At 48.0% G+C, this 17501-nt stretch overlaps 2 protein-coding genes across 3 annotated transcripts in view; both read left to right on the forward strand.

The window, feature by feature from the left end:
- MRPL9 (mitochondrial ribosomal protein L9) overlaps positions 1–17501 on the forward strand; it is a 91510-nt gene that overhangs the window by 9049 nt on the left and 64960 nt on the right. The window lies entirely within an intron of this gene.
- LOC309329863 (semaphorin-7A-like) overlaps positions 3229–17501 on the forward strand; it is a 28156-nt gene continuing 13883 nt past the window's right edge. The window contains exons 1-6 of one of the 2 annotated variants that reach the window (XM_081841001.1): positions 3229–3661; positions 12140–12279; positions 13491–13553; positions 14691–14783; positions 15046–15154; positions 16911–17009. In XM_081841001.1, the coding sequence (XP_081697127.1) occupies positions 3577–3661; positions 12140–12279; positions 13491–13553; positions 14691–14783; positions 15046–15154; positions 16911–17009 (589 nt within the window). In that variant the 5' untranslated portion in view covers positions 3229–3576. The remainder of the gene's footprint in view (positions 3662–12139; positions 12280–13490; positions 13554–14690; positions 14784–15045; positions 15155–16910; positions 17010–17501) is intronic. The other variant, XM_081841002.1, reaches the window with a different exon arrangement.

Consider the following 17501-nt stretch of genomic DNA (forward strand, 5'->3'; position numbering starts at 1 on the left):
AATCTTTACATATTGACACATATACATTAGATTCATAAATTCACACTTTCACATTTCATTATGTACCAACATTTATCCATTTCTTATTTCTTGCCCTGTGTCTTCACCCAACCTTGTTATTATTTTGTAACTTTATTATTGAGATTGTAATTTTGTAACTTAATAATTAAACATTCATTCTTATATATCTGCTTAGCTTAGCTTAACTTAACTTTGTGAAATCAGTCTATACATATCAATAAATTCTTGTTGGAGCATCTTTTGGTTATGTATTCTTCTACACATAGGAAAAGCAATTTAAAAAAAAACATAACGGGAGTTTACAAAATGATGCTTGAACTGGAGGAAGCGGGCGGAGGAAAGCTCTTCCTCCTCTCTCGTAAGACTAGGGAATGTGGACATTCAGCGAAGCAAAGATCCAGCACAGTCCTTCATAGCTGGACTATGGAACTCCCTGCCACATGAGGCAGTGATGGCTTTAAAAGAGAATTCTTGGTGGCATTGTAGGAGATGATATTGACAGACAGGGTTGTAAGCTGTTTTTATATGCAATGACAGCAGCAATAATATTACTGGCACAAAAATGGAAGCAAGAAGAACTACCGACGAATAAAGAATTACTGACAAAAGTAGAATGGAGGATGAAATTGATGGACTATGCAGAATTAGATAAAATAACAGGAAGGATTTGAAACCTGCAGGATCAGAGATTCTTAGAGGACTGGAGTAAATATATGAACTATCTGAAAAGTAATTGTGATGAACAGATTATGCTAGTAGGACTGCAAGAAGTTGTGTAAGGTGGGTTTTCTTGAAATATTACAAGAAAGACTATGAAAAGAATTAAGGACAACTAAATGCAATATAGAAATTAAGAAATGCAGAATAAGTGATAAAGAACGGAAAATCATCAGAGGTGTTGACGGAAGTCTAAAACATTGTATAAGATAAGAAGATATGTTGTATGACTGTTGGGACTGATATGTTAAGAAATCAATAAAAAAATTATAATAAAAGAGTATTCTTGGAGAAGAGGGCTTTTGATGGCATGATGGCTGTTCAGCCTCCGCAGGTGCAGGCAGAAATGCTTCTGAATATCGTTGCTGTTGTTGTTTAGTCGTTTAGTCGTGTCCGCCTCTTTGTGACCCCCTGGACCAGAGCACACCAGGCACTCCTATCTTCCACTGCCTCCTGCAGTTTGGTCAAACTCATGTTCGTAGCTTCAAGAACACTGTCCCACCATCTCGTCCTCTGCTGTCCCCTTCTCCTTGGGCCCTCCATCTTTCCCAACATCAGGGTCTTTTCCAGGGAGTCTGCTCTTCTCATGAGGTGGCCAAAGTTTTGGAGCCTCAGCTTCAGGATCTGTCCTTCCAGTGAGCACTCAGAGCTGGTTTCCTTCAGGATGGAGAGGTTTGATCTTCTTGCAGTCCATGGGACTCTCAAGAGTCTCCTCCCGCATTCTGAATATTGGTTGCTGGAAACCAAAGGAGGGGAGAGAGAGGTCTTGTTCTGGGGTGCTGCTTGCAGGCTCCCCGTTGCGGAATCTGTTTTGAGAAAAGGACAGTGCACTCTAGGAGCCTTTCTTTAATCTGACTGAACGGCCAGACGCTTGTTATGTCCACTCAGTGCTTTTTTTCCCCTGGGGAAACGCAGAGGTACGCACACCCGTAAACATTTTGTGAATCTAAGTTTGGCCTCATCGGGGGGCAGTATTTCAATAGGAGTAGGAAAGTGAGAGTACCCCTAAACATTTTTTGAGGGAGAAAAAAAAAGCACTGTGTTCACTTCTGCAACTACTGTAGAAAGCTCCCTACTTGCCCTGCGTGGGAAATTTTTATTATCTTGTTCTGAGTCAGTACACGCCACTCATTGGTGTCCTGGGAGCACTTATACCTGTGCTAACGGAACAGAGTGTCCACGTTTTATTTATTTATTTCATAAAGTTTATACGCTGCTGGGTTGTTTATATACGTATTAAAAAAAACCCTCTGAAAAAAAAAAAGATAAAGCAATAAGATTTGCCGCTAGGGAAAATTAACAGCAGGAGTGAAAGCCCTTAGGAAATAACAATAGATTTAAAAGCAGGTGAAGACCTGCATTAACTTTCTAAATGTCTGAGTAGGCAGATCTCCCTGGCTTCAGTTGCCCGTGCTCTGATGACCTCCCGCTTGGACTACTGTAATGTGCTGTCCGTGGGGCTACCCTGGAAGACTGTCCAGAGGCTGAAGCTCGTATGGGACTCAGCTGCTAGGCTGTTAAGTAGGCAGGTGCATGCTGCTCCAGAGAAGTGGACACGGAGCAATGGATCCAAACTACAAGAAAGAAGATTCCACCTAAACATTAGGAAGAACTTCCTGACAGTAAGAGCTGTTCGACAGTGGAATTTGCTGCCAAGGAGTGTGGTGGAGTCTCCTTCTTTGGAGGTCTTTAAGCAGAGGCTTGACAACCACATGTCAGGAGTGCTCTGATGGTGTTTCCTGCTTGGCAGGGGGTTGGACTCGATGGCCCTTGTGGTCTCTTCCAACTCTAGGATTCTATGATTCTATGATTCTATGCTCTAGTTATCTCCCGCTTGGATTACCATTAGGTCCAGTCGTGGACGACTCTGGGGTTGCAGCGCTCATCTCGCTTTACTGGCTGAGGGAGCCGGCGTAGAGCTTCCGGTTCATGTGGCCAACATGACTAAGCCGCTTCTGGCGAACCAGAGCGGTGCATGGAAATGCCGTTTACCTTCCCACTGGAGTGGTACCTATTTATCTATTTGCACCTTGACGTGCTTTTGAACTGCTAGGTTGGCAGGAGCAGGGACCAAGCAACGGGAGCTCACCTTGGGGATTTGAACCGCCGACCTTCTGATCAGCAAGTCCTAGGCTCAGTGGTTTAACCCACAGCCCCACTGATATATAAACTGATACATAAATGAGCATTTATCCCATGAGCACAACCCCTTCACTCTTCCCCCTTTGTGTCATTAAAGCAGGGAGTCTTTAATTAATTAACCATAATTGAAAATAGCCAGGTTATTGTACACTGCGGCAGCCTTTGGCTATGTGCAATAAAACTGACTGACTGACAATATGTCCATTGTAAGCCAGGCACTAAGGGCCACCTCTGCCCATCACTCAACAACAGAGCCGGCTCTGAAAGCATCCCACCCCTTTCTGGGCTGGCCATTTCCCCCCAGGGACATTCCCTGAGCGACCAGATTGGATTTCTCCCCATTTTCCTTCTGCCACCTTGCAAATCTCTTTGCTGTGCAGTTCTCTTTTGCCTGCGACTTAAAACAAGGGGCAGGGCAGGCGGTGATGGTTGGTCATGGTTTCCCCCCCCCCCTCGAGGAAGCTATGCTGACGTTTGTTTCTCCTCTGCCGGGTTGGTGGGGATGTAGTTATTTATTTATTTCGAAGGGGCTATAAATTAGGATAGCGAGAGCTGGGAGGAGGAGTGCACTCAGCTCTTGACAGAAGCCAGAGGAAAAACAGCGCCTGTGGAGTTTTCCTTGCTGCAGACATCCATTCTCGGGAAGCAGACATTCTCTCTTCCTCCCCACACAGATACCCCCCCCCCTAAAAAAAGATGAGAGGCCTCCGTTTTTACCTGCTCTCCATCCTCTGCCTCGCCTCCTCCCAAAAGGTGCCCAGGCTGAAGCTCAATCTGCAAGGTTTGTGAGAGAACTATTTTTTTATTATAATAGTGCCTGCAATTTCTTTTTTTTTAAAAAAAAAGCCAATTTTGCATTCATCTTAGATGATTTAACCAGAAACATTCCCTCCCCTCCAAAAAAAAAGGGGGGGTGTATATATGATAGCTTTTAACTTTATTTAATGCATGGTAGTTGCAGGAGATTGGTAATAAGAACAGGTTAGAATTACCTCTGTTCAGCTTTCTGCATGAGAAACTATTTGCAGATTTGTGTTCAGGACATCCTAGGTGGTCGCTCTGCGTTTCAGGAGGAGCTCACCCCACCAGCCTGAAAATTGGGGGTCTGCTAATCCTTTCATGGTCAGGGTCCATTTGTGGGTGTCGTCCCCCAACCCAGCTTTGAGATACTCGGTAGAAAAACAGATATATAACCTAAGATGTTATGCATTCCTTTTGCACAGAGGCATGTTGCAGGAGGAGGAGGCGGTTGCCACGGAAACCTGTTTATCATTAAGCACATTTTAGAGAGGACCGGGTCTGGCTCAGTCACTCTGAGCCGACCAAGCTGCTTGTTTTCATCTCTCGCTCTCAAGTCTGACAGGCGGGGATTTCACTTGTGGGCAGGATGGGCAGCCCCATCTACTCAGAGTAGACCCATTGAAAGGATTGATTTCATTGGGTCCACTCTGAGAACGCCTAGCGCCGGAGGCAACCCATGAGAAGCTGCCTTTTACCAAGACAGGCTCATTGGTCTCTGGAGCTCAGCATTCCCAACACTGACTGGCAGCTGCTCTCCCGGGTTCCAGACCAGAAGTCTTTCCCAGCCCTGCCTGGGGATGATGCCTCTGGGGATTGCATGCCTTCTGCATGCCAGGCAGGTGTCCTGCCAACAAGCCGACTCAGAACTTCGATACCCCACGCCCTGTTGCCAGACAAAAGTCTCTTTTGAATGAAGCCAGCCTGCAACTTCCAAGGAAAGCAGTCAGGTTACAGGGCGTGGCAGCAAAGGCTATTATTATTATTATTATTATTATTATTATTATTATTATTATTATTATTATTAACCTTCTTCTGGTGGCTACAGCCTGACACAGCAAAGTGCATTCCAAGCGCACCCCTCCCAAGGCAATTATAATACCATCTGCCTGTTCCTTTGGGTCAAGACGTTTTGTTTTGCCAGACCCGGCGGTGCACATCTTTCTTGCTAGAACCAAATCTTGCTTGCCGTGCAATGCAGATGTCTGGGGGGACAGATGTGGCTTCCAGACAGATAATCCCACTGCCAGATCAGAGATGAAAGGCGGGCAATGTCCCTGTGTCATTAGACAGCATTGGGTGGGGGGGTGTTTTCCTTTATCTATTTGCACCAGAGCTTCCTGAGCAGGCGCAGTCTATCTGAGCAGCTAGAATCCTGGTTTTCCAAAGCAGCGCCAAGAGGGAGGCCCAACAGGCTTCAAATATTGTTGTTGTTGTTGAGTCGTTTAGTCATGCCCGCCTCTTCGTGACCCCCTGGACCAGAGCACGCCAAGCACTTCTGTCTTCCACTGCCTCCCGCAGTTTGGTCAGACTCATGTTTGTATCTTCGAAGACACTGTCCCACCATCTCGTCCTCTGTCGTCCCCTTCTCCTTGTGCCCTCCATCTTTCCCAGCATCAGGGTCTTTTCCAGGGAGTCTTCTCTTCTCATGAGGTGGCCAAAATATTGGAGCCTCAGCTTCAGGATCTGTCCTTCCAGTGAGCACTCAGGGCTGATTTCCTTCAGAATGGAGAGGTTTGATCTTCTTGCAGTCCATGGGACTCTCAAGAGTCTCCTCCAGCACCAGAATTCAAAAGCATCCATTCTTCGGCGATCAGCCTTCTTTATGGTCCAGCTCTCACTTCCAGACATGCTTCAAATATTACATAAGATAATGACAGGTTTTTTAAAAACATATCTAGGGTTGGTTGGAAGATCTGGAGCGAACGCCCTTCCTTAAATCACTTTTGCAGCTTTCAGGTGTGGTCCTTGCTAGTCTGCAGCAGGGAAGGCCCATTACTTGGTGGTAGGGGATCTGCCTGGCTTGCAGAAGGTCCCGGGTTCAAGTCCTGGCATCTCTAGATAGGGCTTGGAAAGATCCCACCCGCACCCGTGCCTGAAACCCTGGAGAGCTGCTGCCAGTCAGTGTAGGCACTTCTGAGCTCGATGAAGCTCTGTCTGGGTATAAGGCAGCTTCCTCTGATCCTATACTGAGCCATGAGCTCAGTGGCAGAAGCCTGAAGGAGCCTGAATATCATGAGGCGTCGTAGTGATGAGTGCATTGAACTCTGTAAATCGGTGGTGATAGGCAATCAGGGATGCTGCAGTACAAACAATTAGGGACCAAACTCGTTTGCAAGCTTCTCTGAGTGATCCTAGGATTAAGCATCACCATTGCGTGGGACGAAGTCTACCTCCACACCCTAAATTTAAATCACATGACTTCCCACCACTTGAGAATCCTGGGAACTGTGGTTGACCGCCCACCAAACTGCAATTCCCTGCACCCTTAAACTACAGTTCCCAGCATTGGGCTCTAAATATAGGGTGTGTCCGAAGCTGAATTGTTTGTTTATGAAATGCCATCGTCGCCTTTCATGAGGCATACACCTTCCTAATATACTGTGCATTTTATAATTGTGAAAACATCCATATTTGCAATTAAAATCATTTAAACTTCAGAGGCAGGAGTCTCTTTCATTTCAGAGAAGGGCGAGGGCTGTGTCATCATGAGACCGGCTTCCACTTCTGCGGAATGATTTCAGCAGAACTTGCTGGGGAAACTGTAGTTCAGGGGTAGAGCATCAGCAGAAGAGTTCAGGTTCAGTCCCCGGGATTTAAAAATAAAAATAAAAACCAGGTTAGCAGATGAAAGTGGATTTTGTTTCTCCCCCGGCCTCAGATCCTTGAAAGATGCCGTCACTCAAAGCCGACAGGCCTGCTCCAGACAGACAAACAGCCCGATCTGGTAGGAGCTGGGTTTCCTACATCCCTAATCCAAGACCCCCACAATTTTTCCTGGACCCATAGACATCTGGGGCGGGTGGCAAACCGCCTCTTGGCTTATCTCACCCTTGTGATTCACAGATGTGTGATTTGAAGAGGCACAAGAAGTTTCCATCTTGATGTTGTTGGGCAGAGCAGCGGCTCTGGGGCAGAACATCTGCTTCGCCCCACTTTCAATGGCCACCCTTCTCCCTCTGAAAACCCAAAGAGCTGCTACCAGTCAGTGCAGGGAATACTTGCAGACAGACCCGGGTTCAATAGCCGGGAGAGACCCTCCGTCTGAAACCCCGGAGAGGCGCTGCCAGTCTGTGTGGACAATACTGGGCTAGATTGACCAAGGGCATAAGGCCAGCTTCCTGAGGGTCTTGTGCCACTAAATAGTCCATTTTGGCAGCAAATGAATCAGCTTAATAGAGGGACAAGGCAAATTCAAGGAGGAGAAGCCTATCGTTCGCTCCTGACCACAATGGCTATGTCCTCCGTCCTCTGTTGGACTCTGGAGGCCAGTTGCGGAGAACCACAAACGGACAGGGGTGTTCTTGCGCTCGGGTCCTGCTGGAGGGCTTCTCGTTGGGACACCTGGTTGGCTGCTGTGAGAACATGATGCTGGACTAGATGGGCCCCTCTGGGCCTGATCCAGCAACCGGGCTCTTCTGAGATTCTTGTGGAACCTCCAGGTCCAGAGGCAGTCTATCTGGACTTCTAGGTAACCGAGGGCATTTGGCTGCTGCGAAAGCAGGGAGGCCGGACATTGGGCCTGCCCAACATTTTCACTCCGGCTGGGTTGTTGTTTTGTTTTACTCTGGGGCTAAGGCCTCAAATGCACAAATGCTTTGGCTTTTTATTTATTTCTTGCTATTGCGTTTATGTTCCACCTTTTTCCTCTACGGAGCTCAAAGCGACGCCCATGGTTCTCCTCCTCGTGTAATGCCCACAACAGTCCTGCGAGGTAGGATAGGCTGAGAGGCCGTGGCTGGCCCCCAAGTGGACGAGTGGAGATTTGAACCCTGGCCTCTCGCAGGTCCTAGTCTGACACTCTAGCGACTACACCACATGGGGTCTTTTGGGGGGACGGGGATGGACATAAGGACATCCCAAGGGAAGCCCACACATGAGGTCTGAAACCACCAGCTCTTTTCCTTTACGCTGCAAGGTGAGGCTCTCCCTGTGCCCTAATGAAGGGGTAGACTGCCTTTGTAAATGGAGGTTCCATTCTGAACGACCACGGCTAGCAGGAAGAACCCTCTTGAGCGGGGTCCATCTGATGGGGTCTGGCCTAGACCAGTTCCCCACAATGGCCATTCAGACACTCCTGTGAAGCCCTCCACTAGGCCACCATGGCAACAGCCTTCTCCGGCCGCGTTGCTACAGGTAGACTGCCTCTGCATCTGGATGCTCCATGGGGGTCTTCATAGCTAACTATAGCCATTAAAAACCCCTATGCTGCCCCTCTCCCCCAGATTTCCTGGCTTTTGCCAAATCATGCCTCCAAATTCCATAGCCATCTAGGAACTGGCACAACTGGGGTCTAGACACACACACACACACACACACCGGTTCTGCCTCCTGGGATCTGAGCAATGTCTAGTAGGTAGGAATAAATGGCCTTTGAAGAGGCCAAGCAGCTGTTTGTCCCCTTTACTGCAGAAAGATGCACTCTGCACGTCCTCAGAGAATCTCTGCACATCGGGTTTTTCTCAACGCTTTGAAGAAGGTAGGAAAGGCACTCTGCACCTCCTCAGGGGATCCCTGCACACTCGGAGGTTTCCCAGACCAGATAGTGCTGCTTTCAGGCATACCTGAGACCTGGGCATCTCTTTCCCCTTGGCACCAGAGGCAGTGCCACACCTGAGATGGGATTGCAGGGCCTGGCTGGCAGCCAGCAAGACAGCCGCTCTCTTCCAAAAACAGGAGGCTTTTTTTTTGCAGAGAAACAGAGGAGGAGGAGATTTTATAGACTGGGTCAGGCTAGACTTGGCACTCTCTGCAGTGCGGATAAAAAGAGAGCTGCGAGCTCCGAGAGGAGGGGAGGCAGGGAACACAAAAACAACGCCCCAGATTCCTTCTCCGATACGCGGTTGCCACCCTCAGGGCTCGCCCTCGCAGACCCAAATTGCACGCTGCTCCTCATCACGACACATTTGTTAGAAAAGCCCCCAGAAAGGAAAGCCTGTGGGTTTAAGCAGCATTTCTGCAAGAGAGAGAGAGAGAGAGAGTCTCTCAAGGACCAGGTGGGATGCTCTGGTTTCCAGCCCTTTGAATGCCCATTCCGGGTTCCCAGTTCAGCTCCCCCATTTGTGGAAGATGGACAGTTTCCAGCCAAGAGTGACGTTGGGGAAATTTCCCCATAAACGCTCTCCCCGCTCCTCAACCCCACTGCAATGTTGTTGTTGTTGTTGAGTCGTTTAGTCGTGTCCGACTCTTCGTGACCCCATGGATCAGAGCACGCCAGGCACTTCTGTCTTCCACTGCCTCCCGCAGTTTGGTCAGACAAATGTTTGTAGCTTCGAAGACGCTATCCAACCATCTCGTCCTCTGTCGTCCCCTTCTCCTTGTGCCCTCCATCTTTCCCAACATCAGGCAGTCTTCTCTTCTCATGAGGCGGCCAAAGTCTTGGAGCCTCAGCTTCACGATCTGTCCTTCCAGTGAGCACTCAGGGCTGATTTCCTTCAGAATGGAGAGGTTTGATCTTCTTGCAGTCCATGGGATTCTCAAGAGTTTCCTCCAGCACCAGAATTCAAAAATGTTAGCACAGGGCAAAGGAGCTAGGGAGGTTTGAAGCATAGGTTTGCAGAATCGCAGACCTGGAAGGGATCCAGAGGGATCTAGTCCAAACCATAGCATTGCAAGAATCAGTGGTCCCCAAACCTTTGCTCCATAAAGTAAAAAGGTAAAGGGACCCCGACCATTAGGTCCAGTCGTGGACGACTCTGGGGTTGTGGCGGAGGGAGCCGGCGTACAGCTTCCGCGTCATGTGGCCAGCATGACTAAGCCGCTTCTAGCGAACCAGAGCAGCGCACAGAAACGCCATTTACCTTCCCGCCGGAGCGGTACCTGTTTATCTACTTGTACTTTGATGTGCTTTTGAACTGCTAGGTTGGCAGGAGCAGGGACCGAGCAACGGGAGCTCACCCCGTCGTGCGGATTCGAACCGCCAACCTTCTGATCAGCAAGTCCTAGGCTCTGTGGTTTAACCCACAGCGCCAACCCACCCCTAATGTCCTTTTCCCCTATAAAAAAGCATTATTCAGAATAGCAGTTTGCACAATAAAAACACGATCACATTCGAAACAGTAACGGTTAATTGCAAATGTAATCAAAACTGTTCAGATTAATTAATTCAAGGAACGTGCTCCGGTGATGCCAGCTTTTCGGAGTCTGGTGGTCATTTACACCCCCAGTGACCTCCCACCGCCTCTTGGCACCCCCTAGGTAATTTCACCACCCTCCAGGGGGCGCTACCACTCACCTTGGGGGAACCCCTCATTTAAAAGGTGAGCAGGGCAGTTTGCTAGGGACTTGGAAAGGATGTTGTGGGTATGCCAGTGGAGAGGTTGGTCCATCAGGATGAATGGTGCAGGGCCCCACTGGCCTCACTCTGCTCTCAGGCAACTCCCCACCCGCCGGCCGGCTCACAACCAGTCCGGGGGGAGGAACCATTAGGGGGCTTCCTCCTCCTCATCTCCCCCAGCATTGCACTTTTCAGAAGGAGGAGAAGAGATGCAAAACTAGAATTAGTGGTTTCCTGCCTGCCATTGGCTCTCTGGAGCCACCTACTGCCGGGCTCCTTGCGTTCCGCCCAATCTGCCCCAATGGGCACCATAGATCAGGCACACCCAAACTCGGCCCTCCAGCTGTTTTGGGACTACAACCCCCATCATCCCTAGCTAACAGGACCAGTGGTCAGGGGTGATGGGAGTTGTAGTCCCAAAACAGCTGGAGGGCCGAGTTTGGGGGTGCCTGGAGTAGTATTTTGTACATACAAGACAAACGGCAAGAATCCACCAACAGCATACGAATCAATATGGCTAACTGTTTAGCCATATTGGGTAGTTTAGGGAACTGTTTAGGGAAGCTTTTAATGTTTAATAGGTTATTGTATTTTAGTGTTTTGTTGAAAGCCGCCCAGAGTGGCTTGGGGGACGCAGCCAGATGGGCGGGGTAAAAATAATAAATTATTATTATTATTATTATTATTATTAACCTTATCCAAAACACCCACTCCACTCACACACGAAAATAAAATTCGCCACAGCCAATCACAAACAAACAACCACACCCTAAACCAGGCATAGGCAAACTCAGCCCTCCAGATGTTTGGGGACTACAACTCCCATCATCCCTAGCTGACAGGACCAGCGGTCAGGGATGAGGGGAGTTGTAGTCCCAAAACATCTGGAGGGCCACGTTTGGGGGATGCCTGCCATAGATGGATGGATAAGATATAAGATCAATCCGTGATGGGGAATTTCAGGTTCAGGGCCAAGGGTGGCCCTCCAGTCCTGCTCATGGGGTGTAATTAAAACAGGGCAGGTTTATTTTTAATTGTATATTTTTGTAAAGAGCCCACTGCCACTCTTGGTTTCTGCGCCACCACCCACTGTTCAGTGTTCTCCTCTGCCCTTTCTCTGCCTGATTTTATTTTTTAAGCCCATGTATTATGCATTAACCACATTAATATCGCCGCCGTGGAAGAGGAGCTCTCTGGACGGATGAGGCAGCAGAATGGAGATTGTTCCGTTGTACACGCGCTTAAGTGGAAGACAGTTCCCGTTTTCTCTCTCCGAAGAGAGAAAGCAGAACCATTTTTCCAGTCTGAGGGCCATGATCCCTTCTCGGCAGCCTATCTGGGGGCCACAGAGGGGGCGGAGCAACAAAGGCAAATCTTCCCTCTATGCAATCATACAGCTCCTCTACACGCACGCCCCCTTCCTCCAAGGAGACCTCAGGGCCCAGATCCATTCAGGCTCCAAAGCCCCAGGCTGGTGCAGACAGGACAGTAACATTTCAAAAGACGGCTTTATCCCTTGAACGCCTAGCAAATCGCTGAGGTTCATGGGAGAGTCTCTACTCTCTTCGAAGCCCTGCTCCGTAGGAACTCTGAAACCAAATAAAGAGAAATCTTATAAATCTCTGTCGCTAAATAATAACTTTATGACCACTCACACCTCCACCACATATGTACAGTGGTACCTCGGGTTACGTACTTAATTCGTTCTTGGAGGTCTGTTCTTAACCTGAAACTGTTCTTAACCTGAGGTAGCACTTTAGCTAATGGGGCCTCCTGCTGCCGCCGTGCCACCAGAGCACGATTTCTGTTCTCATCCTGAAGCGAAGTTCTTAACCTGAAGCACTATTTCTGGGTTAGTGGAGTCTGTAACCTGAAGCATCTGTAACCCAAGGTACCACTGTGTTGTTGTTCCTATTTCTCCACCGCATCTCCAACCGTGACCAATATGACCGCCTCTCCTTTCAGATGCCCAGAGGTTCAATTTCGGTGAACGTGAGAGACCGGCGGCCATGTTCCACGAGCCCGGCTCCAACCAGGTCCTCGTCGGAGGCCGGGGGAAGCTGTTGCTCTTGACGTTTACGGACTCCGAAGTCACTCCAAAAGAGGTACAGAGCTTCAGGGGGCACAGTTAATCTGCGGAACTCGCTTCCACCAGAGGAACAGATTGCCAGCAATCAGAATGGTTTTAAAAGAGGGTTACACAAATTCATGGAGGAGATGTGGCTACTAGGCCTGATCACTGTGCTCTGGAAGCAGTGATGCTTCTGAATGACAGTTGCCGGAAAACTGCAGCTAAGGAAGAGTTGCTCTTGAGTTCGAATCCTGCTTGTGCGTTTCCCTTTGGGGCAGCTATCTGGCCACTGTGAGAACAGGATGCTGGACTAGACGGGCCATTGGTCTGATCCAGCAAAGCTCTGTATGTTCTGAGGTCAAGGCTCAGAAGGGCTTGGGTTACTAGGGAGCACGTTTCTCCCTAGGAGGTGTCCGTGGTGCTGAAATGAACAACCAGGGAAGGGATGTAGCTCGGCTGTAGAGCTCTTGCTTTGGTTGCAGAACGTCACAGGTTCAATTCCTGGCTTCCCCAGGCAGGGCTGGGAATCTTCCTTTCCGAAACCCTGGAGAGATGTTCCCAGTCATTGTAGACAATTATTTATTAATTTTTATTTTATTATTTTATTTATTATTTATACCTCACCCATCTGGCTGGGTTTCCCCAGCCACTCTGGGCAGCTTCCAACAAAAGATTAAAAATACATGAAAACATCAGTCATTAAAAACTTCCCTAAACAGGGCTGCCTTCAGATGTCTTCTAAATGTCAGATAGTTGTTTATTTCCTTGACATCTGATGGGGAGGGAGTTCCACAGGGAGGGCGCGCCACCGAGAAGGCCCTCTGCCTGGTTCCCTGTGACTTCGCTTCTTGCAGTGAGGGAACCGCCAGAAGGCCCTCAGCGCTGGACCTCAGTGTCCGGGCAGAACGATGGGGGTGGAGATGCTCCTTCAGGTATACTGGGCTGAGGCAGTTTAGGGCTTTAAAGGTCAGCATCAACTTTGAATTGTGCTCGGAAACGTACTGGAAGCCAATGTATGTCTTTCAAGACAGGTGTTATGCGGTCTCAGCAGCTGCTCCCAGTCACCAGTCTGACAAAACCTCTGACTCAGTAGAAGGCAAATTCCTGCATTTCTATCCTGATGTCCTCTTTCTCTTGAGCTGCATCCCGGGACCAGCACGGGGTGAAATAGCCTCCTAGTTTTCGCGGGGGGCGTAGGGTTGGCGTCCCCCAGTTTCCTCACCAGGGTCTCTCTCCTTGCTCCAGGTCCCCCTGAAGGCTGATGAGAAGGCGGAAAAGGACTGTAAAAGCAAGTCCAGAGCAGCAGGGGTAAGGAGTTGTGGGGACCTGGATCAGTGAACTACAAAATGTAAGAGGGGACAATGGTGGGGGGCGTGTCTCAACTTCCTGCCCCACTTGTGCTGCAGCGCTACCAGTGGCTGGAGGGGGTACTGCAGCGCCAGCAGGGATCACGTGACGATGCAAGGAGCCAGTAGGATCCCAGCTGGCCCAATTAAGCTACCGCTGACTCAGGTCTCAGTCTGCGCAATGCATCTTTTAGGGGCCACCCTGACAGAACTCCCAGCCTCCATGTTTGTTGAGGACCCTTCACAGATGTTAAGCCAACAGCTGGCACAGACCATTGTGTAAATCTCCTGGGATCAGCACCTCCACAGCCAATCTGGGCGCCTGTTTTGGGATGCATTTTGCTGTATACCTTAGGGCTAGAAAGGCTGCATTAAATTACCGTAGCGAAAGTAGCGATCCCTCTCACTGTTCTGGCTTCTGGGATAGCTGTGCAGCCTGCATTCGCTCCATAAGATGCACACACATTTCCCCTTACTTTTTAGGAGGGAAAAAGTGAGTCTTATAGAGCAAAAAATACGGTAAATAGTTGGCACCCCCTAGTGGCAAGGAGGGCATGGTTAATCAACTCATGCTCTCTAGAAATATATTATTTTACACACACACCCATATATACCGTATATATACCTTTATTTCTTCTCTGTTTTCTGTATCCCCCTCCCCTGTTTTTTTTATTTTAAAAAAATGCATTTATTGCACTGAAAATGTTAAATGTAAATATTTCAAGTGTGTGTATACAAAATGCAAACTCATGTTTTCCAGCAGCAAGAGGTTATCAATGGCAAGGGGGGTTGGGGCTTGAGGAACAAAGGTATTTCCCTACAACGTCCCTCCAAGAGAAACAGCAGCAATTTTTAAATTCACACTGGAGCACAGGTCACTTTTTAACAAAGTAGAACTGTCCCCATTTCTAACGAATATACATTGCTGCTTTTATTGCGGTTTGTGTTTTTGTTGTTGTTGTTTTACAAATATCGATGGCTCGGTTTTATTGAAGCCACCTTGAAGAATGCCATGGAAGTGTGGGTCATAAATGTTAGAATAAATCAATATGCTTCTGTGTTTTTCCTCTCCCCTCCCTATCACCTTTCCTCATCGGAGGACTGTGATAATTTCATCCAAGTGATTGAGAAGCTGGACAACAAAATGATGGTCTGCGGAACCAACGCGGCATCTCCCAAGTGCTGGTTTCTGGTGAGCTTGAGAAATATCAGAGTGGTGGATGGAATCTGCAGGTGTTTTGCCTATTTTCATTTCATAAAAATTATATGTTGTTTGATTGAGGGTGGGGAAATCTACCCCCAGAGCAGTTTATAAAAGAATAAAGCAATGAAATTATCTGTAAAAACAATTTTTTAAAAAACGTGGCAGGAAGCCACGTGAAAATCGAGAGGCCACGAGTTCAGTTGATACATCAAAATGCATTCATTTTCCTTTTTTGTCTCTTTACTCCAAGGTCAACGCCACGACCTTCCAAATGGACAAGCAAGGCCGGAATATCACTGCTTCAGGGGAAAACATCTCCCCAGCGTCACCATCGCAGAACGCCGTGGTCATCACTGTAGGTACGGAGTAAGGAAAGGCGCAGAGGGAATCTTCCTGGCTGGTTTTGTTCTGCTCAGATTTTGGGTTTCGAATGTTCAAACGGCAAAATGTCTTTGTTAAGTTGTGGGTGAACATATCAGACGACACAGCGATTCTTCAAACAGCTCTTGTTTATTCACAGGCCAGGCCAGAACTGAACTGAACTGAAGGGTTCAGCCAGCCTGCTTATATAGAGCTCCACTAGAACGCAACAGTAACCATTTTCTGTAACTATCCAATCACTGAATGTCACTTTCGATCCCTTATTTGCATATGTGGACCTGAGTGAAAACTATCTATTCTACAGTATCCCCCTGCTGGCCCAGGGCAAGAACTTCAGTACATAACAGTCTTGGTTCACAAAGGCAGGGCCCGATTTAGGTTTGATGAGGCCCTAAGCTATCGAAGGTAATAGGGCCCGTTATATGTCCAGCTGTCCTTTGTCCACAACAAGTTGTCACTGTTTTTTGTGTTGAATATATGCTATAGTCATACCTCAGGTTGAAGTAGCTTCGGGATAAGTATTTTTGGGTTGCGCGCTGCAGCGACCCAGAAGTAACGGAGCATGTTACTTCTGGGTTTCGCCGCTCGCGCATGCGCAGACGGTCAAAATGACATCACGCGCATGCGCGGAAGTGGCGAATCGCAACCTGTGCACGCACAGACGCGGGTTGCGTTCGCTTCTGGATGCGAATGGGGCTACGGAACGGATCCCATTCGCATCCAGAGATACCACTGCATATGGTAATTGATGGATCTTATAGGTATCTAAATCCATTTGCACATAGAATCATAGAATCATAGAATCTTACTGTCAGGAAGTTCTTCCTTATGTTTAGGTGGAATCTTCTTTCTTGTAGTTTGGAACCATTGCTCCGTGTCCGCTTCTCTGGAGCAGCAGAAAACAACCTAGAGGAGGGAGACTCGGTGTTCCACCTAAACATTAGGAAGAACTTCCTGACAGTAAGAGCTGTTTGACAGTGGAATTTGCTGCCAAGGAGTGTGGTGGAGTCTCCTTCTTTGGAGGTCTTTAAGCAGAGGCTTGACAACCATATGTCAGGAGTGCTCTGATGGTGTTTCCTGCTTGGCAGGGGGTTGGACTCGATGGCCCTTGTGGTCTCTTCCAACTCTATGATTCTATGATTCTATGAACCCAGTTCACCAGATTACAAGTCCACCTCTCTTAACCACTATACCACACTGGCTCCCAAGTGAGTGGGGCCGTAAGCTATAGCTTCTTTAGCTTATACAGTGGTGCTTCGCAAGACAAAAATAATTCATTCCGCGAGTCGCTTAGTCTTGCAAGTTTTTCATCCTGCAGAGCACGGATTCCCCGGGTATTAACAGTTATACGAAAAAGGAAGCAAACTCGCAAGACGTTTTCGTCTTGCGAAGCAAGCCCATAGGGAAATTCGTCTTGTGAAGCACCTCGAAAAATGGAAAACCCTTTCGTCTAGCGAGTTTTTCGTCTTGTGAGGCATTCGTCTTGCGGGGCACTACTGTAGATAAATCCGACACTGTACAAAGGGCTCTTGTCCGTCCCACTAATTCTTCATGGAGTCAATTGCACTGATGTAAAATTCTAGTCCATATGGTGGAAGAAATATGTAAGTCTATAAGTGTGATCACAGGCACCAGGAGTCAGGAAGAAGGCAGTGTTTGTTTCGGCTCTCATAATTTCAAAGTTTGCAATGGGCGACTCACATTTTTTTCTTCCCCGGCATGTTCCAATTTCAGAAGACAACCTTTATTCTGCATTGTCTGGAGAAAAAAGCAGCATCCAGAGAAGTTATGGGAAGAAGAAGGGGCTGAAGACAGAAAACAGCTGGCTGCCCCGTAAGAAACTCTCTCTCTTTTCCATCCCTTTGTATATGTCTTAAAACTCCTGGTTTTCATTTATATTTTTGTTGGTTTTGGATCAACCAGGGGCAGCTTACAGAACATGCATTTAAGGCATGTGACTTCCCCCAAAGAATTCTGGGAACTGTAGTATGTTAAGGGTGCTAGAAGCATAGCTCTGTGAGGGGCAAACTATAGTTCTCACAACTCTTCTGCAGGGAGATGCCATGTGCGTCAAATGCCTTGTTTTTGAACAGTTGCTTTTACTGGCATTTTTAGAAATATTTTAGATAAACGGCTCGGAGGTTTCGGGTCATTGGGCGGTATGGAAACCCTGTGAAATAAATACATAAAAATAAATACTACATCGTCTGCAAGTAACAAAGGCTGGGAGTGGATAAGGAAAACACCGTTGGGGTCTCTGGCCTTTTGTAATTCTGAGGAAATGCTGCAAGTGTCTGTGAAAAACACAAAATGGTTGCCGTGGAG

This window comes from Podarcis erhardii (genome assembly GCF_964252035.2).
Source record: "Podarcis erhardii genome assembly, chromosome: 15".
NCBI lineage: Eukaryota > Metazoa > Chordata > Lepidosauria > Squamata > Lacertidae > Podarcis > Podarcis erhardii.